The sequence below is a fragment of the Rhinatrema bivittatum genome, chromosome 1 (genome assembly GCF_901001135.1).
Source record: "Rhinatrema bivittatum chromosome 1, aRhiBiv1.1, whole genome shotgun sequence".
NCBI lineage: Eukaryota > Metazoa > Chordata > Amphibia > Gymnophiona > Rhinatrematidae > Rhinatrema > Rhinatrema bivittatum.
This window is the reverse complement of record NC_042615.1, coordinates 205,176,854-205,201,288: the sequence shown is the minus strand read 5'-3', so window position 1 is coordinate 205,201,288 and position 24,435 is coordinate 205,176,854. Positions and strand designations below refer to the sequence as shown.

At 47.1% G+C, this 24,435-nt stretch overlaps 1 protein-coding gene across 1 annotated transcript; it reads left to right on the top strand.

Moving 5' to 3' along the window:
- The first annotated feature begins 13,086 nt into the window (after positions 1-13,086).
- On the top strand, positions 13,087-22,011 carry LOC115093879 (D(1B) dopamine receptor-like). The gene is given in 7 exon segments (XM_029606266.1): positions 13,087-13,156; positions 15,484-15,618; positions 19,414-19,432; positions 19,882-19,920; positions 20,756-21,108; positions 21,111-21,965; positions 21,968-22,011. Coding segments are annotated over 7 exon segments (1,515 nt in total).
- Positions 22,012-24,435: the final 2,424 nt, after the last annotated feature.

Genomic DNA, 24,435 nt, shown 5'->3' with positions numbered 1-24,435 from the left:
CAGGCCAGGTGGGGCTCAGAAGGTATAAAAAGAGACTGGGGAATAAGAACTGGGATCCAGATGGGGATAATGAAACCAGGCCCAGGTCTCCAGGAGGACGGCTGCTCCTGTAACTTAACACTGTCCAAACACTGAACTGAGACAAAGCTGAACTATGAGTAATTAAGTACACTGTTCTGAAGGGAAGAAAGGCTACTGTTGTGTATTGAGAAATGATAATAAAGGTAAATATTTTAAGAAAGTCTGGAGTCAGACTACTATTGTCTTCAGGTATGTAGGAATCACTGTTCGTTCCCACAGGGGTACTGTTGCAATTGGCGGTCTGCGGTCCCATCCTGTAGACTTCCACTCTTACCTCCAGCCCAGGACATCCTTCTGATGATGTGGCCTCCTTTCCCAGCTCTAACACTCTAGCCCACAGCAGCATGGCTAAGCTGTTGTTGCTGCTGCCCCCAGACGAAGACTACCACTACTGCCTGTGCAAATTTAAAGGGCCCACAGCAGAAATCCCCATGTGGTGCCCTCTGATTACATCATGGAGTCACCAGATTTCAAGCCTGCCTGAAGGCCTCTCCAGTGCCTTGGCAATAGGTTGACTCCCTTGGAGAAGTGCTTTGCCTCTACATTCCTGATTCCTGCTCCTGGTCCTTGTTTCCTGGTTCCTGCTTCTGCTATGTGTCCTGTTCTTGGTTCCTTGGCAGTCTGGTTTGTCTTCTGAATTTTTGTTTTCATGCTCAGTCTTCCCCTCATCTGTCTTGAGTGCATCATCTTGCTCCTGTAGTTCCTTATCCTCCCTCTTCCTCGTCATTCCTCCTCCCATCAGATTGGACTTCTGGCTTTGACATCAGATTGGATTTATGGCTCTGTCTTTGGAATAGACTTTTGGCTCTGACTTGGACTTGACTTCTGGCTTGACCTCAGATTAAACCTCGATGCTGCTCAAACTCTGCCTGCCTCTGACCACTGCCTGTTTTCCCTTACTGCTCAAACTCTGCCTATCCTGACTACTGCCTGAACCACGTCACTGAATGAACTCTACCCGTCACTGACCATAGCCTGAATCTATCTCCATTGACCACCAACTGTTGCTCATAAAGACTCCGCTTCTTCCATGCTGGCCCGCAACAACTTCTACGTGACAGATATTCACCTCCATAGAGGCTCACACCTAAGTCCTGCTGGCCCGAGGGCTCAACCTAAGGGAAACAAGGGCTGGTATTGGTGAAGCTGCAGTTGGGCCTCTGCTCTAGCCAGCTCCACCTGCCAATGGTGGGAACCTGCAGGGCTCCTCCATGTGGATTGCACTAATTCCACATCAGCCCAAGGGTCACTTATGCAATAATATCATGCTAAAAACTTTTGAAAAAGAGAAGAGATGGTGTGAGCAATTTTGCTGGAATTATTATTAGCCTACATCAACTACATCCCTAGCTTATCTGGATATGTGCTGTTTTTCTCATGTTTGGATAAAATTTGAGGCTGATGCATAACTTCCATATGTTATGACCGACGGTCACAGATGGCTGTGACTGCTATTACTCACTTTGTGTGTTGCTGCCCTCTCTCCTCTGGGAAGACTCACGGCTGTGGTTCCGTCTCAGGAGCCATTCCTGGCCTGGTGCAATGGATTTCTGAGCAACAAAAGTTCTTGGAAATACTGGCAGCAGCCATAGATAACATGAGTATCCGGTTGGACTCCGCCTCGACGTCTTCCAAATCTAATTCTGCTTCACACACGCCGATCCTCCAGCCTACTGTGCCCTTGCTGGCACCCCCACATTTCTCAGGAGACCTTCTTATGTGCAGGGGTTTCCTGAATCAGTGTAATATGCACTTTTGCCTATAACCTGCATATTTTCCAGATGTGATCGCCAAGACGACTTATATCCTGTCACTCCTGGATGGTAAGGCCCCTCTGGGAGCGAGCTGACCTGGTTCTTCAAGATCTGCCTGGCTTTCTCGCCCTATTTTGCTCCATTTTTTACGATCCAGGTTGGAAAACAATATCCAGGTCTTCCCTTCTTCATCTCCAACAAGGCTCCAGGTCTTTGACTGATTACATCATTGAATTCAAGACCCTTTCTTCTGAACTTCATTGGAATTCAGACTGTCTGCATACTATCTTACTCGAAGGCCTAAGGCCATGGATTCAAGATGAACTAGCAGCCCGGGAACTCCCTGAATCCATGAATTCCCTGATAGACCTCGCCGGTCATATTTATTTTATTTATTTATTTATTTTTAATTTTTATATACCGAGGTTCTTATAGAGACTATAAATCACTCCGGTTTACATATAACGATAAACTGCCCAACAGAGATAAGGGGGCTTTACATAGAACAGTGGTACATATGGAACATTATAACTGGATGACAATTTAACATAATGATAATAAATAATATAGAATAGTTTTACTTGTAATTAATAAAATTATGTAATATAAACTGTATAATTTAAATATTTAACTAGGATATAGTGACATATTAACCATGCCAAATATAAATAATAAGATAAAATGAATTTTGAACTTAGAAATTGTAGTCCAGTTGCAGAGGAAAATATAAATAAGATTAATTTTTAGAACTCAAAGATTGTTGTCCAGTTGCAGAGACCTGAAGGTAGGACTTGGTATGGTGACCATAATTAGGGGATACTTCTTATTTGGAAGACTCATATCGATCGTCGCATTCGAGAACGTTCTCAAGAGGCTAGAGTGTCCAGAAGGATGATACCGGGTGCACCCCGAATTCAACGTATGCACTCTCCTAAGCCCAACACCACTCTGAATAAAGAAGCAAAAGAACCTATGCAGATAGGTCGAAGTAGGCTTTCTCTGAAAGAAAAATGCTGTCACCAACAATCAGGGCTCTGCTTGTATTGTGGCCAACCTGGACTTGCCATAGCTTCATGCCTCATCTGTCCAGGAAACTCTCAGGCCTAGATTATGCTGGAGGACTGCTCCTAGGCCTGACTTCACCCTCTCTTCCATTAATCTTGCCAGTTTCCATAAAACTTGATGCTCAAGAGTTTCATACACTGGCTTTGGTGGACTCTGGGGCCGGTGGGAACTTTATTCTGAGCAACTTGTGGAACATCTCTGAATCCCCACCATCCGCTCCCCAGTGCCCTTACTACTTTGCTCCATTCATGGCGAACCTCTACCAGGCGAAGTTACTCAGTCCACGGTCCCTATCTAGCTCCATACCGGCTCTCTACATGTAGAGGCCATATCCTTCCTCATACTGGATAAAGCTATCTATCCTGTGGTCCTGGGGCTGCCGTGGTTAAAGTTGCATACCCCGCAGCTTGATTGGGTCACATTACAATTATCTCAATGGGGTGACTCTTGCCATGGCAAATGCTTGGAGGTCGTATCACCTGTACCTTGCCTAACCACTTCTGCTTCTCTTCAGGGTCTTCCGCCACAGTATTCCTCGTACGCAGATGTCTTCTCCAAAAAGACTGTGGACATCCTACCCCTGCACCGCTCATTTGACTGTGCAATAAATTTGCTGCCTAACACCGAACTCCTCGGGGAAGGATTTACCCATTGTCCTTGACCGAAACACAATCCATGTCAGAATATATATGAGAAAATATAGCCAAGGGCTTCATCTGGCCCTCCAAGCCCCACTGGAGTGGGCTTTTTCTTCATGGGAAAGAAAGACGGCTCCCTCCGGTTGTGCATTGACTACCGTGGCTTAAACAAGATCACTCTGAAGGACCGCTACCCACTTCCGTTAATTTCGAAACTCATTGACAGACTGCAGGGAGCCAAGATGTTCACCAAATTAGATCTTAGAGGGGCTTACAACTTAGTCCAATCCATCAGGGCGTTGAATGTAAAACCACGGTTAATACATATGATGGCCACTTTGAATACCTTGTGATGCCTTTCGGTCTCTGTAACGCTCCAGCGGTTTTTCAGTATATGATGAATGAGGTCTTCAAAGACATGCTCTACTGATGTATTGTAGTCTACCTGGATGACATCTTCGTTTTTTCTCAAGATCTTCAGAGCCATCATCAGGATGTCTGCAGTGTTCTTCAGCATTTGCGGGACATGCTGGAGAAGGGCTCTTTTGAACAGGAGTCCGTTCCCTTCTTGGGTTATGTGGTCTCTAGCCAAGGCTTCCGGTGGACCCCCAAAAAAACCCCAAAGTATCTGCAACTGGCCTCAACCCTCAGGCCTCAAGGCCCTGCGGAGATTTCTTGGCTTCACCAATTACTACAGATCATTTATTCATCACTATTCTATGCTGACCGCTCCATTCACGGCCATGAATTGTAAGGATGCCAATTCGTCTCAGTGGTCGCTCGAGGCCATGACTGCCTTTCAGGACCTTAAAGCCACCTTCCTTCTGGAACAATGCCTGCACTATCCAGACCCCCGATGGCCCTTCATCGTCAAGGTCGATGCCTCTGATGTTGGAGTAGGAGCAGTACTCAGCTAGTATTCAACGGCAGGGGAGAAAGTCTGACACTTCACGCATATCCAGCATAGCTCTCTGCTTCAACAGCAGGGGAGAAAGTTTGACACTTCACGCATATCCAGCATAGCTCTCTGCTTCAATGGCAGGGGAGCAAGACTGATACTTCACTTTCAATGCATAGCCAGCATGGCTCTCTGCTTCAATGGCAGGGGAGAATGAAAAAAGGTGGATCTATATGCAGGCAACAACCAACAAGGACTGAATTACATAGTCTGGATAAACAGATAAGCATGGGTGTAGCTTGCTTATTGCAGTTGTTAATACCCCTAAGTAATTAAGCTATTTCACTTAGATGCAGTTCCAACACTGCTCTCTACATTAATGGCGGGGGTGGAAGGGAAATAGAATAAAAAAGGTTACTAAGAGCCAAGAGAAACAGAAAAGTATGTGAGAGAAAAAGAAAAGTGCAAAAGCTTGCTGGGCAGACTGGATGGGCCATTTGGTCTTCTTCTGCCTTCATTTCTATGTTTCTATGTATTCAGCCACCCATACCTTACACCCTTGCTCAATTTTTCCAAAACGCTTTTCTCCAACAGAACATAATTATGTAATCGGGGATAAGGAGCTGTTGGCAATTAATCTGGCTTTCAAGGAATGGTATCCCTCCCTGGCTCGAGGGGGCACAGCACCAGATTACAGTATATACCAACCACAAAAACCTCAAGTATTTGCACCGTGCGCAACACCTAAATCATCAACAGACCCGTTGGGCCCTTTTTTTTAACATGATTTAATTTTCTGTTATGATACCGGCCAGCCAGTAAAAACGCTCATGCCAATGCACTCTCCCAGTATTTCGTCACTGAAGATGTTCATGACCTTCCAGGGCACATCATTGATCCAGCCAAGGTCTTTCTTTCTGCCACGTTCACGGTTCTACCTGGGAAAACAGTAGTTCCCCGACAACTCCGATGGAAGATATTTCACTAGGCTCACGACTCCTTGACAGCAGGCCACATGGGACAGTCTAGAACCCTGTCCACTCTCCAACAATTCTATTGGTGGCCCACTATGAAGAAGGACACACAAGCTATGTTGAGTCTTGCCCCACATGCGCTCGTCATAAGCCTCCGGCGGGTCATGCAACCTCTTCCCGCACTCAGCATGCCGTGGACGCATATAGCCACAGATTTCATTGTGGACCTTCCTTCTTCAAGTGGCAACAATACAATTTTGGTCACTGTGGACCAATTTTCGAAAATGGATCACTTTGTGGTGTTATCTGGCCTTCCCTCAGTTATGGAACTAACTAATCTGTTTATCCGCCACATATTCTGCCTCCACGGACTCCCAAGACATATTCTCGCCCAGTTTATTCATCTAAAACTGCCATTGCTCCGTTTCGCCCCTAAATACATTGGGCCTTTTCCCGTGCTCTGCCGGCTGGGCCCAGTTACCTACAGCCTTCGACAGCCTGCATCTCTTAAAATCCATAATGCCTTCCATATCTCACTACTCAAACCTCTGGTACTGTCTGATTTCACTAAGAAACCACCTGAGCCGCAACCTCTGTCGTCGGAAGTGGACGTTATTTATCAGGTGCAAGATGTCTTTGACGTTAGAAAGCATGGAAAGAGATGGGCGTATCTCCTCTTGTGGGAGGGCTTTGGGCCTGAAGAAAACAGCTGGGAGCCTGCTGTTACAGTTCTTGCTAGGGAGTTAGCAATCTGTTACGCTCTCCTCCCCCAGAGGGGAGGAATCAGCAATCTGTTATCGCTCACCCCGCCAGGAGGGCGGAGTTAGCAATATGTTCTGCTTTCCTCTTGAGAGGAGGAGGAGTTTGCAATCTATCATGATCTGCTCCTCCAGAAGGGAAGAGTTAACTATATGTAGTGGTTACCCCACCAGGAGGGCGGAGTTAGTAATCTGTTAGCGAGCTGCTGTTAGATGCTCCTGTAAGGGAAGAAGGTAGCAATCTGTTATGGATCAACTCCCCAGGAAGAGGATTTGGCAATCTGTTCAATGATACACTTCTGAGGAGAGGAGCTAACAATAGGTATATTGTACTTCACTACTGAGATAGCAATCTATCATGCTTCCGCTACGGAGTAGCAATCTGTTATATATAGGCTGCTGGCAAGTCCATAGAAAGAGGAGTTAGCTATCTATATAATACTTCCGTAAATGGTGTTAGTGGTCTGTAGTGGTTGGCTCCCACAGAGTGATAGTAGTGTAATGAATGACCACTTGGAGGAAATGGTGAATCCCTGGGCCGATGGCAGATGACAGCGCCCCCAGGAGGAGATCCTGAGAGGAACCACCAGCTAGGCTAGAATATGAAATAAACACAAATAGTTCTTTATTAGGCTGGAAGCTGGACAACCAGTGGTGGCAGTAGTGAGTCGATGTGTCCGGCAGGGCTGACGTCCTTCTGATACTGGAATATAATCTCTGAGTTGTTGAGCTGTAGAGAGAGACTAGAAGTAGTGAGTAGACAGGGTATACTGGATACAAGATGGTACACTCACAATAGTAGATGTCTGCAATGGTCTCTATGCCACAGAGAGTCTTCAGTACATTCAGGAATAGGAGCCGTAGATGAGCACTGGTTCCCACAACAGTCTGTAATAAGAACTCACAATAGCTGTATATGAAATGGCTTCTAGAGTAGAAGAGAGTCTGTAAAGGATTCTAGGAACATCGGCCCTCGTGGAGCGAGTATCGGTTCCTATCTGCAATCTTGCCAATGTAACTCACGATCTCCTGTACCTGCGATAACGTCTTGGACAGAAGGGAGTCTTCAGAGCTATAGGAATGTAGGCCCTCGTGGAGCGAGTACTGATTCCTATCGACAATAGAACTCACTGTGTTCACGTCTGTGATCGCTTCCAGGCAATGAGGAGTCTTCTGAGTATTCAGGGACGTAGGCCCTCGAGGAGCAAGTACCGGATCCTGTCTTGGCATTCTGAAATCAAGAAGAGAGAGTGGAGCCCCTGTGGAGCGGATACTCCTGGTAAGTTTGAAAAGGCCGAGCAGTGGAGAAGGATTCCCCTTGCTGACTCGGATTGTTGTTGCAAGTATCGTGGACTGCCGAAGCAAGTCCTGTTGGAGTTCCCTGCTAACTCGTTAGAGGTTAGCAAACAAAGACCTTTTAAAGTGAAGATGGATGACGTCAGTACGGGGGGGACGCCCGTATGACATAGTGAGGGCAAAGGTTGCGCCGGCGCCATTTTGAATATAGGCAGTACGGCCCGCGTGCAGGAGGTCGCTCCCGGACCCCCGCTGGACTTTTGGCAAGTCTTGTGGGGGTCAGGAGGCCCCCCCCCCAAGCTGGCCAAAAGTCCCTGGGGGTCCGGGAGCGATCTCCTGCACTCGTGACGTCGGGTGCCAGGAACCAAAAAGGCACTGGCGCTACCTTTGCCCTGTCACATGGTAAGGGCAAAGGGCCACCAGCGCCATTTCTATTAATGCAGCCGGGGCCAGAGAGCGGGAGATCACGCCGGGACCCCCCCACTGGACCCCAGGTAATTTAAAACATTTTGGGGGGGGGGGTTCAGGAGGGTGGGGGATTTGTTTTAAAGGGTCGGGGTGGGTTTTAAGGTTGTTTTGGTGTGCCGGTTTTCCCACCCTCCCCCTCCCCCAATAAAACGATTTTTTAACCAAAAAAACCATGATGATCAGATTTCCCCCCCCCCCCTCAGCCAAAATCGATCGTTAAGACGATCGATCACACGATTCACATCCCTAATATTTATAAATGATCTGGAAAGAGATACAATGAATGAGGTGATCAAATCTGCAGATGACACAAAATTATTCAAAGTAGTTAAATCATAAGCAGATTGTGATAAATTTTAGGAGGACCTTGTGTTGAACTGTGGATCCTTGAGCCGGCTAGAGGGTGAAGTGATCCGCTGAAGGAAGGCCCGCAGTGTCACTTGTAGCCGAGAGGTAGAACAGGGCCAGGAGACCAAGCAGGACCGTCACCTAAATCAATCCTGTTCTCCGCAGGTTGAGCCCTTGGGTACTGGGGGGGCCGGCAGGACTTAGGTGGTGGTCATCTGGTGAACAGGAATCCAAAGAACTGTCTGAGTCGAGGCAGGCAGAAGTGAAGTGGAACCAGAGGGAGTCCAGAGGTCATAGCAGACAGCAGTGGTGCAAAACGAGGAGGTGGACCAGCAGTCAGGGTAGGTGGCAGACAAGCGGAAACCGAAGACAAGCCAGAGGTCAGGACGGGCCGCAGAGCAGGAATACCAGAGGACTTACTGAAGTCAGAAGCCAGAGAGACGAGCTAAGGAAGGAGCAGGAATCAGGAACAGGTGAGGATGGAGCAGGAGTCAGGAACAAGCTGGAACGGAGCAGGAATCAGGAACAAGTTGGAAAGAAGCAGGAATCAGGAACAAGCTAGAATCGCAGGAACAGCAACTCACTCTCACAAAAAAAGACCTATTGCAAGGCAAAGAGTAGAGCTCTCAGCAGGGTTTAAATACCCGAGAGCGTCTAATGTCATCCCTGGGGCCAGGCTGAACTTTCCCGCCCTGGTCCCTTTAAATTCAGGGCTCTTGCACGCATGCATGCCTAAGGGGTGGGGCCAAGGGCAGATAATCGGCAGCATCTCCCTCGTGGAGGGAGCGCCGCGGGAAGGCCCCAACAAGGCCCGAACCAGGGCGGAGGGTGCTGCAGTCAGCTGGGGTGGCCCTGAGGTAGGAAAAGGGACCGGCTAGGGACCTCCACGGGCTGGGACCATAACAGTACCCCCCCCCTCCTACGCCCTCTCCCCGGGAGTCTGGGCTTAGCCGGATGATCCAAGTGGAATCTGTGGAGAAGAGATTTGTCCAATATGTTGGAAGCAGGTTCCCAAGTGTTCTCCTCAGGACCACAACCCTCCCAAGAAAGGAGGTACTCCTATCTCCTATGATAGAAGCGCATGTCCAAGACATCTCACACTTGATAAATGGTGTCCTCCTCTGCCATGGTCTTGAAGGGTTCAGGAGGTTTGTTGTGGAAAACTGACAGCATCAAAGGTTTAAGTAAGGACACATGGAAAACATTGTAAATCCTCAAGGTGGATGGGAGGCATAAGCGATAGGAAACCGTACCCACTCGCTCCGTAATGACAAATGGGCCTATGTACTTAGGAGCCAAGCGCATGGATGGAATATGTTTGGTGCTTAACCAGACTTTATCTCCAGTGGAGAACACAGGAGCAGGACACCGATTCTTATCTGCATACCTCTTAGCGGTGGCAGCTGTCTGCTGCAACTTGGTTTGTGTAGACTCCCAAAGGGATTGAAGCTGTTGAGCCATAAGCTGTGCTGCCGGTGATGGTACTGATAGAGGTAGTGGCAAAGGAGGTTTAAGTTGTTTCCCTTAAACAAGTTGAAAAGGGGAAAAGGGGAAAACTCCAGTGGCCTAATGACGATGGTGAATATACGAGAATTCCGCCCATGGTAACAAGGCCACCCAGTCGTCTTATTTGTCTCCTACAAATGCTCAGAGAAAGGTTTTTAAGGACGGATTGATGCGTTCTGCTTGACCATTGCCCTGCGGGTGGAAAGCAGAATGTCGGAGGTGATGTGAAATGGTAGTCCATGAATACGAAATATATGTTGGGTGAAGAGTTGTGCTAGTTCGGTTACAGTCGGAAGCTTGGGTAGAGGCACAAAATGAGCCATTTTAGAAAATCTGTCAACTGTAACCCATACTACGGTTTTCCCATCAAACAACGGTAGGTCTACTACAAAGTCTGTAGAGATGGGTACATGGTTCCGTTGGAATGGGTAATGGCTGTAGAAGACCCCATGGATGACCAGGCAAGGGTTTTTGCCTAGCACAGAAAGTTGAACATCTCTCTTGACATGTGGCCACCAGTAATATCTAGTTAGTAGTTCCAAGGTTCGTGCCACACCAGGATGTCCTGCTGTCAGTGAATCGTGAGCCCACGATAGAACCTTTTTACGTAAATGGAGCAGGACCACAGTCTTACCTATGGGAACCACATCGTAGCAGCTATAAGAACTTTAGCTGGATCTAAAATGTATTGAGGTGGATTAGGTGTGTCTTCAGTTTCCATTGTGCGAGATAGTGCATCTGCCCAGACGTTCTTAGAAGCAGGTGTGTAGCATAGTGAAAAATTGAAACGGCTGAAGAATAAGGACCATCAAGCTTGTCTCAGATTGAGGCGTTGAGCCCGACACAAGAATTCCAGATTCTTGTGATCAGTATAAATGATGATAGGATGTTGGGCACCCTCCAGCCACTGACACCATTCCTCAAAGGCCAGCTTAATGCCAACAGTTCCTTATCTCCTATGCCATAGTTCTTTTTGGCCGCAGAGAATTTCTGAGAGAAGTATTAGCACAGCAGCAATTTGCCTTTATTGGATATTTGACTGAGGACAGCCCCCACGGCTAGATCAGAAGCATCAACCTCCACAATGAACTGGCACTGTGGATCCGGATGATGTAGACAAGTGTCCAGAGGAAAAGCCTCCTTAAGGTTCTGGAAGGCCTGTTGTGCTGCTGGCGACCAAACCTTGGCATTTGTTCTTTTCCTGGTGAGAGCCATGAGTGAAGCCACCCTTAGGGAGTAGTGCGGTATGAATTGCCGGTAAAAGTTGGCGAATCCAAGGAAGCGTTGGAGAGCCTTGATGCCTACTGGTTGAGGCCAATCCTTAAAGCTGCCACCTTGTCGGGGTCCATATGGAAGCCTGTAGAGGACAGTATGTATCCTAGAAAAGGCAGGGATTCTTGCTCAAATTGACATTTCTCCAATTTAGCAAATAAACGGTTGTCTCAAAGTTTTTGTAAGACTCTCCGGACATGTTGTCGTTGTGTGATGAGGTCTTTAGAATATATCAATACATCATCCAGATATACTATGATGGAGATATGCAGTATATCACGTAATATTTCATTCATTAGGTTTTGAAAAACCGCAGGAGCATTACATAAGCCGAATGGCATGACCAGGTACTCGTAATGCCTGTCACAAGTGATGAAAGTGGTTTCCATTCATCTCTTGGTCGTTTTCTCATGTGGCTGTATGCTCCCTGGAAGTCAAGCTTGGTGAAGAACTTGGCTCCCTGTAAACGGTCTAAGAGCTCTGGAATGAGTGGTAATGGGTATCTGTCCCATCGAGTAATGGCAATGAGACCACGGTAATCTATGCAAGGTCTGAGTGAGCCATCTTTTTTTGCCATAAAAAAGAAACCAGCTCCAGCTGGTGAAGTAGTAGGTCGGATAAAGCCATGGTCCAAATTCTCCTGAATATAGCTAGACATGGTTCCAGTCTCAGGAAGTGATTGAGGATATAGGTGCCCTTGGGAGGCATGGTACCCGGTAGCAAGTCTATGGCACAGTCGAAAGGTCGATGTTCTGGGAGGAGTTCAGCCTTTTCTTTAGAAAAGACATCCATGTATTCTGAATATTGGTCAGGCAAAGATAGAGTAGTCAGCAGCAGAATGCAGGGTCGTGGAACTGCAGCGAAGCATGAGGAAGAACAGTACAGATCCAGGCCGCAATTTGGAGATTGTCCTAATGGATAACCGGTGAGTGCTTCTGATGCCATGGCAAGTCCAAGATGATAGGATGAATGGCCTTTTCTATAACCAGGAATGAGATCTCCTCAACATGAAGTATTCCGGTATGGAGACTCAGGGGAATCATGATGGTAGAAATACATCCTGAGAGTGGAGTTCCATGAATGGATGAAATCCGAAGTGGAGGTGAGCAAGGCTGTACTGCAATCTGTAATTGTTGAACGAGATCAGCGAGGGTGAAATTTCCCCCTGCTCCAGAGTTGATAAAGGCTAAGGTGGAAAATGACCCTCCAGGGTATTCGAGGGTAACAGGTACGGTACATTGAGGAGCGGGATTGATGCAGCCTAGGGTCAGCTCCCCGATGAAACCTAGGCCCTGGCGTTTTCCGGCCATTCACCACATTGAGCCAGTAGATGCCCCTTTCCTCCACAGTACAGGCAGAGGCCTAAGGAGCGGCAGTGCTTTCTCTCCTCAGGAGTCAAAGGACTACGTCCCAGCTGCATAGATTCTTCTCCACGAGTGGTTGCAGCTTCTGTATAAGGAAGCAGCAGACGAGAGAAGGAAGGAGCTAGAGAAACCGGTCTTTTGGTCGACTTAACCTCTTGAGCTCGTTGTTGTAAGCGCTGATCAATCCATCCGGTGAGTTCTATCAGAACACCCCGGTCCTCAGAAAGATCCCGAGCAGTGTGCTCCTCCTTGATTCAAGGAGACAAACCCTCCAGAAAGATGCTCCGCAGGCTGTCCTCTCGCCAACCCAGCTCCGTTGCTAGTGTGTGGAACTCGAACGCGTAGTCCACAAGAAGACGGGCTCCTTGATGAAGGTGCAGGAGCTTGGTAGTGGCAGTAGATTGCCAAGCTGGCTCATCGAATACTGTCTTGAACGTGCGAATAAACTGCTGCATGTCTGTCAGCAGGGGGTCGCCTCATTCCCAGAGTGGAGAAGCCCAGGCTAGATCTCGTCCATCCAATAGGGACAGTATATAAGTCGTCTTGACTTGCTCTGAAGGGAACTGTGTAGGTTGCAGGGTGAATCTCATAAAACAGTGGTTTAAGAAACCATGACACTGCTTTGGATCTCCCGCATTTCATGGAGGTGCCAGAAGATTAAGCGATGCAGACAATCCGGGAACTGAGACTGGCTCGACTGACACCAGTGCTGCCGGCGAGGGAGCATCCAGACGGTTAGCCAATCTCTCCACAGTGGCCACCAGGATGTCCAGGCAGTGTTGCTGCTGCTGCACTTGCTGGGCTATGCCAGGAATGGCCTGAATACCGGGAATGTCCTCTGGGTCCATGGCCTTGCAAACTGCTGAATTTTGGACCCTTGAGCCAGCTAGAGGGTGAAGTGATCCACTGAAGGAAGGCCCACAGCAGGACTCATAGCTGGGAGGCAGAACAGGGCCAGGAGACCAAGCAGGACCTTCACCTATACCAACCCCTGTTCTCTGCAGTTTGAGCCCTTGGGTACTGGGGGTCCAGCAGGACTTAGGTGGTAGTCTCCTGGTGAAGAGGAATCTGAAGAACTGTCCGAGTCGAGGCAGGCGGAATTGAAGTGGAACCAGAGGGAGTCCAGAGGTCATGGCAGACAGTAGTGGTGCAAATCAAAGAGGCGGCAGGCAGCAGACAAGCAGAAACTGAAGACAAGCCAGAGGTCAGGACTGGCTGCAGAGCAGGAATAATAGAGGATGTACCGAAGTCAGGAGCCAGAGAGACGAGCCAAGGAAAGAGCAAGAATCAGGAACAGGTGAGGACAGAGCAGGAGTTAGGAACAAGCTGGAACGGAGCAGGAATCAGGAACAAGCTGGAACGGCAGGAACAGCAACTTACTCTCACAAGAGAAGACCCGTTGCAAGGCAAAGAGTAGAGCTCTCAATAGGGTTTAAATACCTGAGAGCGTCTGACGTCATCCCCGGGACCGGGCTGAAGTTTCCCCCCCTGGTCCCTTTAAATTCATGGCTCTTGCGTGCGCGTGCACCTAAGGGGCAAGGTCAGCGGCAGAGAATCAGTGGTGTCTCCCTCGTGGAGGGAGCACCGTGGGAAGGCCCCAACAAGGCCCGAACCAGGGCGGAGGATGCTGCGGTCAGCTGGGGTGGCCCCGAGATAGGAAAAGGGACTGGTTATGGACCTCCACGGTCTGGGACCACAACATCTTGTGAGGCTGGAAGACTGAGTGCCCAAATGGCAGATTAAATCTAATGTGGACAAGTGCAAGGTGATGCATATAAGGAAAAATAACCCATGCTATAGCTATATGATGTTAGGTTCCATGTTAGGCATAATCACCCAGGAAAAAGATCTTGGCATCATAGTTGATATTAGGGATGTGAATCGTTTTTTGATGATTTAAAACAATCGTCAGATATATTTTAAATCATCAAAAATCGTTAGAGCCGCGATACAATAGCAATTCCATCAATTTATCGTCAAAAATCGTAAATCGGGGGAGGGGAGAGGGCGGGAAAAACCGGCACACCAAAACCAACCCTAAAACCCACCGTGACCCTTAATAGAAATCCCCCACCCTCCTGAACACCCCCAAAATGTTTTAAATTACCTGGGGTCCATTGGGGGGATCCCGGCGCGATCTCCCGCTCTCGGGCCACGGCTGCGTTAAGAGAAATGGCGCCGGTGGCCCTTTGCCCTTACCATATGACAGGGCAAAGGTAGCGCCGGCGCCATTTTGGTTCCTGTGACCTGACGTCACGAGTGCAGGAGATCGCTCCCGGACCCCCGCTGGACCCCCAGGGACTTTTGGCCAGCTTGGGGGGGCCTCCTGACCCCCACAAGACTTGCCAAAAGTCCAGCGGGGGTCCGGGAGCGACCTCCTGCACTCGGGCCGTATTGCCGTATTGCAAAATGACGCCGGCCATACGGCCATACGGCCGGCGCCATTTTGCAATACGGCCCGAGTGCATATGACAGGGCAAAGGTAGTGATGGCGCCATTTCTATTAATGCAGCCATGGCCCGAGAGTGGAAGATCACACCGGGACCCCCCCCCACTGGACCCCGGGTAATTTAAAACATTTTGGGGGGGTTCAGGAGGGTGGGGGATTTATTTTAAAGGGTCAGGGTGGGTTTTAGGGTGGGTTTTAGGGTTGTAGGGTTGTTTTAGTGTGCCGGTTTTCCCGCCCTCCCCCTTCCCCTCCCCCCTCCCCCGATTTACAATTTTTGACGATAAATCAGGGGAATTCCTATTGTATCGCGCCTCTGACGATTTTTGACTATTTAAAATATATCGGACGATATTTTAAATCATCAAAAACCGATTCACATCCCTAATGATTAGGCAATTAGTGTAACTGGATTTAAGTTTGGAGCAGAATTCCATAAACTGTTATTAATGAAGAGGGAATAGCTTGTTGCCGGCATTAGTAGTATGGGATTTATTTATTGTTTGGGTACTTGCCAGGTATTTGTGACTTGGATTGGCCACTGCTGGAGACAGGATAATGGACTTGATGGACCCTTGGTCTGATCCGGTATGCCGTATGTAATGTTCTTATGAGAACAACAGAGCAAATCTCTGCTGGTACTCCTGGGAACCATTATTTGGAACTGCTCCTCATCTGACTTTGTTCTTGTGCTACATTCAGCTCTGCTTCATTGTTGCTACTCTCCACACCCAGCTCTGCAGTCTAGCCGTATGGATAAGCATGGCTTAATGAGAAAGAAAATGCATAGATTTAGCAAAGGGAAGTAAACCTTTACTAATCTATTAGAAATATTTGAAAATGTAAATAAGCAATTGGACAAGCAAGTCGTTATAGTGTATCTAATTATTAGTGGCTCCCCTCAATTTGTGGGCTAACATTTACAGAATTTGAGAACTGTTTTGAATTTATTTTCTTGTATTAATCTTTTATCTTTGGACTTGATAATGTAATTTGCAGTAAGATGCTCTTGTAAACATTTCTAATTTTGACTCCATAGGAAATTAAAAAATCATGAGATTGAAGGTAATGCTCTGTTATGGATTGATAAATGATTAAAGGATTAAAGGATAGGAAATAAAAAATAGGACAAAATAATCAGATTTGACAATGAAGAGAGTGGAGTACTCCAGGGATCTGTACTGGGACCAGTGTTGTTTAAACTTATTCAGAAATGATCTGGAAAATGGAACTGAGAGAGAGGTGATTAAATCTGCAGATGACATTAAAGTAGTTCAAAGCATTACAACAAAAGCAGACCATGGGAATTGCAGGAAGACCTGACCAGACTGGGGAACAGGCTATCTAAATGGTAAATGAAATTTAATGTGGATAAGTACAAAGTGGTATACATAGGAAAAATTATTCTATCTACACATTGTGGGGATCTGTATTAGGAGGATTGCTCAGGATAATGATCTTGACATCACCATTGACAAGAAATTGAAATCTGCAGCTCAGTGAGCAGCAGCAATCAAAACAGCAAATATAATGATAGGAATTTTGAAAAAGACAGCTGAAATAAAACTGGAAATATCTTAATATCTCTGTATAAATAAATCATGATGTGACCACACCTTGAATTCTAGGTGTAATTCTTTTCATCCTATGTTAAAAAAGATATAGCAAGACTAGAAAAGGTACAGAGAAGGGCCAGAGAAATGAGGATAGAACATGCCCCTTATGAAGAAAGGCTAAATAACAGGCCAAGTCAGTAAAGTCTGCGGGAGAGCGGGCGCACAGGCCACTCGCCTGTGTTCGCGATACAGTATTCAAATGAGGCCCGGTGGTAGAAACAGGCAAAAGGAGGCGCTAGGGACACTAGCGCGTCCCTAGTGCCTCCTTTTTGACAGGAGCAGCAGCTTTCAGTGGGTTGACAGCCGACGCTCAATTTTGCCGGCGTCGGTTTTCGACCCGACAGCCGCCGGCGGACTTCAAATTTTTTTTTATTTATTTTTTTACTTTTTTAACTCTTTGGGACCTCCGACTTAATATCGCCATGATATTAAGTCAGAGGTGCACAGAAAAGCAGTTTTACTTTCTGAATCGCGCGCAAATACCTAATAGGGCATATTGAGGGTGCTATTAGGTTCGGCGGGTTGGACGCGCGTTTTCCGCCTCTTACTGAATAAGGGGTAAAGGAAAACGCACATCCAATGGCAGGTTAACAGTGCACTCCATCGGAGCGCACTGTACTGTATCAGCCTGTAAGTTAGGGTTCTTCTATTTGAAGAAGAGATGACTGAGAGGGTATATGATAGAGGTTTATTAAATCATGAGTGGTGTACAACAAAATCATTTACCCTAGATCTAAGGGACATCCCATGAAATGTACTGGTAGCAGGTTTAAAAGAAATTTTAAAAAGCATGTGCTTTGGTCCATGCATAATTAATAGTATAGCTGTCCTTAAAACATGTTTTTATAAGTTTCTGGAGGACAATCCATTAACAATTATTAGGAAGGTAAACTTGGAAATTGCCATCTCTTCTGGACATGAGCAACAAAGAATGGTCTTCCAAAGGGATCTGATGAATACTAGATCAAAGAAACTTAGGGCTGGATTTTCTTATGCCGCAGAGCTCATTGAATCCCATGGTAACGGGGGGCAGGGGGGGTGGGCTTGTGAAAGCCGGCAGCGATCGCACCACCATGGTGTTATCGCTGCCGGCTTTCACACCCAATAGCGTCATCGTAAAAGGTGGCGCTATTGGGCGCGCTACTGGCAGCGATAAGGGTTCTTACCTTTTCGCAGCCAGCGATTTCCGCCGCATTCGCCCTGGTGCCGCCCCGACTCCTCCTCTCTTCCGGTGCCAACTCCGCCCCGATTTAGCTATCACACATGAAAAGTCCGTTTTCCGCGTGCGATAGGTTTAGAAAATGACCCCTTTAGATAGGCCACTTTTGGAGGGAACAGAAGGAAGAAGATAGCTTGGAGCAGATTGCCAAGTACTGTGGGGAAGGCGTTTTTGTCAACATGCCCCTGCCCCGAAGGATGTCCTGATCGTCTCACTGCCACTGCTACTGCTTGGGGCAACTTGAGGAAAGCTCTTATTCTGCCCCCATCTGCTGATGTCATCACAGGCTGACCTGAAAATGTAGCCCATAATAGAGGTGGGATGCTCCTGAAGGTGCAACCCAAAGGGGAATGATTGGGGATAACTGGGGCTTAGTTATGCTGACCCTTTTCAGAGAAGAAACAAAGAGAGGTGGGATTGTCCTTGTAAAAGTGCTTTAGGTCTGGTCCATGGTAGTGGGCAGACAGAGCTCTTTTTAAGAAGTCTTTTTGGGAGTTGGGAGGTGGATGGGTTATGTGTTGGGCTGGTGTTGATTGATTTTAGGCATATTTACTGTGACTCAGCAGACCGATTACTTAATAAGAGTAGGGAATAAGTTTTAGTTGTCTGTTAGGATATTCTTCTTCTTTACATTATTCTGTTATTATTAATTTGTAATTATGTACTGAATCATGAATTGTTTATGGATTGTATTTTACAGGGTCATTCATCAAAATACATTAAGGCTTTATCACGGGCTTGATAGGAATTTGGGCAGAGTTTATGAACATGATGGGTGTTTAACACTGCATGCAATACCATAACATGTTTTAATGTCAGAAATAACTACACTGGGGTGGGAGAGGGAGAGAGCGCAAGCCTTTGAAGTGGCACACATATTTATCATCAATTTATACCATTGTATGAGGGTCATCTAGTAACTGGAGATGAGGTTTTAGTGATGGTCTAGGGTTTGGGGACCAGTTTTTGCATGCACAGTCAGAGGTATGAACAGCACAGTACATATCAATAAACATTTGATGTGATTTGAAATGAGGAAAGGTACACAAAGAAGAGATTTCTACAATGTACTCTCACCCTAGTTTGATAGCACCCTATCTCTCTCTCCTCTCTCTCTCTCTCTCGGAGCAGCCCAAAACATGGAAATGCCTGTCTAGCCACTTCTCAGTTGTGAAGTGGAAATATCACAGGTGTGATAAATTTAACACTTGTTGCAGTAACTAAAACATTAACCTAAACATGCCCCCCCCCCCTTTTTTTGAATCTAGCTGTTAATTTGCTGTAAACCACGTTAGGCAATCTTTCAGGAGTGGAAAGGTGGGATTCAAGTGTAAAATAGGAATAAAAGTAGAAAATGGAGACAGGATGCTGGATTTGATATAGTGCACCATTGGTCTGACCCAGCAGGGCACCTCTTATGTTCTTAAACAGATTATGAATGAATCTCAGTGTGTAATGTAGGATTTTATTCTTTAACTTATTCTGCAGAATAGACAAGTCCTGGATCACTTTTGGAATTTGTTCCCAGCAAAAGGATTCACTTTACTTCTACTGAAATGAGTTATTCATGGGGTAACCTTTGCTTGCATTTCTTGTGCACGGTGGGGGAGGGGTTCAGTGCACATGAAACTCTCACAGAATGTGTGCAACTTTCATCATTTAAGACAAGAATTATTAAAAAGGGGTGTGGTGTGTGTGATTTTCCTGCAGAGATGAATGTCAAGAAAAGGTAAGTGAATTTTGTTATCAGTTTTCAGTGAGTTGGGAAAAAGCAACATTAGCAGCGGGCAAACTAGTGGTTGTTTAAGATGATTTAAGTGTATGGGGGAGAAGAATGTGAGTTTGCAGAGAAACCCCCCCCCCCCCCCCCCCCCAAGAATGAGAACAGTGAAGGTTGGTGACTGAAGGACAGAGGATGCAATATACCCGCATGTACTGTACATGCATAGAGATTAGAGAGCACACCGCGTGAGTGTAAGGTTGGATACATCGTCAGAAGAAACAAAGAAACGCATAGGAGCGGCAGAAGATGAAGCATGCAGGTCTCTGCCGATCTGCATATGATTTACGTGACCATAAGAAAGGGAAAGGACAGGAGGGATCGTCACAGGAGATGCATGTGATGTCTCCGATTATGAATATGTAGTAGTATGCTAATTTATTTGCTTCGTTTTCTAGGGAGTTGCGAGTTAAGGCGCGAGAAATGGAAAGAAGGAAGAATGGATGGAAAAGTCTGGGCGAATGCATGGTTATTTAACTGGTGTGAGTGAGCCTGTGTGTGTGTGTGTGTGTGTGTGTGTGTGTGTGTGTGTGTGTGGTGTGTGTGTGTGTGAGTGAGTGTGTGTGTGTGTGTGTGTGTGCGCGCACTGATAGAAGGAGAGAGTATGAAGCAGCTGTCAGAGAGAGAGTGCACTTTAGGGTGAGCGGGTGGGCTTTCCTTGCGAGTGGCGGCAGCGGGAATGACTTGCGAGCCAGTTTCCTCGGGAAATTCATTCAGAGCAAAGACAGAGCATTAGTGGTGGGGTTTTTTGTTTTTAAATTTAAGAGCAAAGAATATCTAACCTTTGTTCCTGAAACTCGTGAAACAGTAAAACAAAGCGGTCCCGAGCTCGCCCTTATGTTGACCAGGAGCAGACCCAGGGTGCTGCTGAAGAAGCTCTTCGACCTGTGACCGAAGGGGACGGGACAGGGCGATGACTGCCGGTGCCTTTTCCTTCTACGGTTCCCGTGGGGCTTTGGAAGCAAATTGCTCGTCCGGCTAGCGCTGCCGAGGTCAAAGCCGCAGGGTAATAATCAGCAGCTGCTGCCGCATGCCTTGAAAAAGTGCCGCTGCCCCCTCGGCCGGGCTGAGAGGTCAGCAGGGGGTCAGCAGGACGGATTCCCCCCCCTGGCCGAGGCAGGAGGTTGAATGCGCCGCGGGCAAGCCCCCGCTCCCATGGAGCAGCCCCCCCGACGAGGTCCCAGGCTTTCTGGCACCGAGCGCGCCGTCCGAGGGGCTCCCGCCATGCCGAACGGGTCCCTGGGCGCAGAAGCCGCTGCAGCCGCCCGGCCGGGAGCTGCTGGCCGCGCAGGTGGCCACCGGGAGCCTCCTCTGCCTGCTGGTGGTCTGGACCCTGCTGGGCAACGTGCTGGTCTGCGCCGCCGTCCTGCGCTTCCGCCACCTGCGCGGCAAAGTCACCAACAGCTTCATCGTGTCCCTGGCCGCCTCGGACCTCCTGGTCGCCCTCCTGGTGATGCCCTGGAAGGCCGCGGCGGAGGTGGCCGGGCACTGGCCCTTCGGGGCCTTCTGCAACGTCTGGGTGGCCTTTGACATCATGTGCTCCACCGCCTCCATCCTGAACCTGTGCATGATCAGCGTGGACAGGTACTGGGCCATCTCCAGCCCCTTCCGCTACGAACGGAAGATGACCAGAAGGTGGCCCTGGTGATGATCGGCGCCGCCTGGGCGCTCTCCGTCCTCATATCCTTCATACCCGTCCAGCTCAACTGGCACAGGAGCCGGGACGGCAGACCGGGCTGGAGCAACCACAGCGCCGGGGACTGCGACTCCAGCCTGAACAGGACTTACGCCATCTCCTCCTCGCTCGTCAGCTTCTACATCCCGGTGGCCATCATGATCGTCACCTACACCCGGATTTACCGGATAGCCCAAAGCCAGATCCGGAGGATCTCCTCCCTGGAAAGGGCGGCCGAGCACGCCCAGAGCTGCAGGGGCCAGCGCCTGGACTGCAAGCACCACCACAGCAGCCTGAGAACCTCCATCCGGAAGGAAACCAAGGTCCTGAAGACCCTGTCCGTCATCATGGGGGTGTTCGTGTGCTGCTGGCTGCCCTTCTTCGTCCTGAACTGCATCGTGCCCTTCTGTGACCGCTCCGGCGGCCGCCAGCTCCAGGCCGGGCTCCCCTGCGTGACCGAGACCACCTTTGACATCTTCGTCTGGTTCGGGTGGACCAACTCGTCCCTCAACCCCATCATCTACGCCTTCAACGCCGACTTCCGGAAGGTCTTCTCCAGCCTCCTGGGGTGCAGCAACTTTTGCTCCGGGACCCCGGTGGAGACCGTCCACATCAGCAACGAGCTCATATCCTACAACCAGGACACGAGTTTCCACAAGGAAATAGTGACCGCTTATGTCAATATGATTCCCAACGTGGTTGACTGTAGGGGCGAGAAGGAAGAGACCTTTGACCATGTGTCTCAGATCTCCCCCCATAACGAGCTGGCTTCCGATTCCCTGTGCGATCTGGACTGCGAGGGGGACATTCCCTGGAGAGAATAACTCCCTTCACCCCAGACGGTTTACCTTAATCTGAACCACTGTACAAATCGGATGGGAATGAACTGCAAAGTTCACAGACTCGAAAAGAAAATATTGTGGAATATACTTTGATCAGTGAATTAAAAGAAACAAACAAACAAGACTGCTCTAATTGTCTTGTCCTTAAAGAGTTATAATTGCCAAACTGTACCCTTTTGTTAGATCCCAAAGGAAAGCTGCAGCACATTTTAAAGTGTATGCATGGTTCTTAATAGGAAAAATAGCCTCTGCCAAAACCTGAAAGTGGGGGGAGGGGTAATTTATTTGGACCTTTCAGTGTCTGACATCTGGAAGAGTTCAAGGGTGTCGGGATGGGTGCAAAGACGGAGCATGTACTGAGCTATCTGCATAGCAAAACCGCATCCGAGGACGATGCAGGGGGCAAACGCTGTCTGTGTGATTGATTGATACATTATGTAATAGGAAATGTGGCTTTTCCAAGTTGCCTTTTTAACAGCTTTCATTAGACGCTCGCTGTACCTTCAAACTGCTGTCGCATGGACAAGATTGAATAAACAACCAGACAACTTGCAAACAGTTATTTTCCATTGCCCATCGGCGAGTGTCTTAGTGTTCCGCTTGCCTTCCTGCCACTCGAAGTGCTGCGTCTTGCCACTTGTTAACTGCTGCTCTAGACCGGAGGCACAAGAGCTTGTTATTAATATGAAATTTATAAAAAAAAAAAAAAAAGGTCCCATTCTCACAGAAATAGCTTGATTTTGACCTGAGGGTTCGAGTCAGCCAAGGGACTGAGTCAGACGAGCCTTAGCAAAATCTTCCTCGGGGACACACTTGTCCTTTTTATAAATGTCATTTACTGCCCCTTAGCATTCTCTAAAATGACAAGAATCGTATATCAACCGAAAGTTTTTACATGCTGTATCCAGCTCTAGCTCTTAGTTCTGTGCCTTGATTAGCTTATTATAATAATAATAAATTAAAAAGATATAATCAAGCATAATTGTAGGCGCGTATAGAATTCTCAATTTTTTTTACGCATAAACCAGCAGTACGGTTATTGATTTAACAAATTCCTATACTTGAACGTTTTTTTTTTTGTAGTGACGCATGAAATCTAAAGTTTGCAGGTGTCCTGATAAACCAAGCTATTTAGAGAATTACAAAATAAGTAATAGGTGTTGTCGTCTGGTTGTTCTGGATTTTGCCTAGCAGGTCTTTTAAACTAAATAGTTTTAATTCTTTAATTTGCTTCTTTTCGGCATGGATTAAAGGAAAATACGGGTATTTTTAGCTACATTTCAGAGGTTTTCACATCAAAAACTGGAAGCCTGTTATTATTCATTTAACTGGTAGATTGTTTAGACATTAGTGCCACGTTTTATCGAAAATCTGTCAAAACTCAATCCATTTTGTAATGATCTGGGGGATATATGCTGTGTTTTTGAACCAGTGCAGTTAAGTCTTTAAGCTTTACATTTTTTTTTAAATCAAATTTTAGATTTTATATCTGTGTGAACAAGTTGGTACCATGTCACCTGTTTCTGGCAGTTTCAGTGAGTCCATGGTTTTATGAAGCTAGATGTTGTGTTGCATAATGCTGTTCTCATGCTGTACAGTATTTATATTTGCTTCTTTAGTTAAGTAAAATGTTTGACTAAGGAAGGCACATGATTATGTGATGGTGATGTTTATCACAGGTGGGGTGGTTTCTCACAATGGAATTTTAAATCTGTAAAAGATCACTCTATCTGAGCATTCTAAAAGGACTGGCTCGTTTTAAATCACATGTTTTTATAGCATGATATAACTCAAAACAAAAGTGAAAAACTTTAGAGAGGGAAATAGTGTTTAAACTATTACCACAAAGAAGTTAGAACAGACTAGAGACAATATCATCAGCGTATGCTCAATGAAAGATTTAATCTGCTGTCTCTCGCCCTGGTTTGCTTCTATATTTGTGATTATAGCATGATATAACATTGCACTTCTGGCATTTATCAAAACATTGTGCACCTTCCTTCCCAGCAGCATTCTGACAACAAAGAGCGACCAAGAAAGGAATCCAGAGCAGTGGCTCTCAATTTATGGAGAAGGCTGTAAAAGCAGCAAATCCCAAAATACTTCCCCTCCCCAAAACATACACACACACATAGGACATTTTCCAGTAATTGGACCCCAGATTATATCCCCTTCCCCAGGATAATCAAATGATCTAAGCATTCTTCTCATAGACACCAAAAGGGCAAGTTTAAAAGCCATTTACACAGTTAAGAAGCACTAATTAGCTATTACAAAATTGCCCTGCACAAATGTAATGAAAAGCATGTGCATCCCTCCACAGTGTGAGCACTTCTAGATGTGTTGAGAGGAGGTGTTCCTGGTGGCATGTTCAGGCTGGTTAAAGTACAAGCTTTAAGGTGAATTTTAAGAGCCTGATGCACACCAAAATTGGG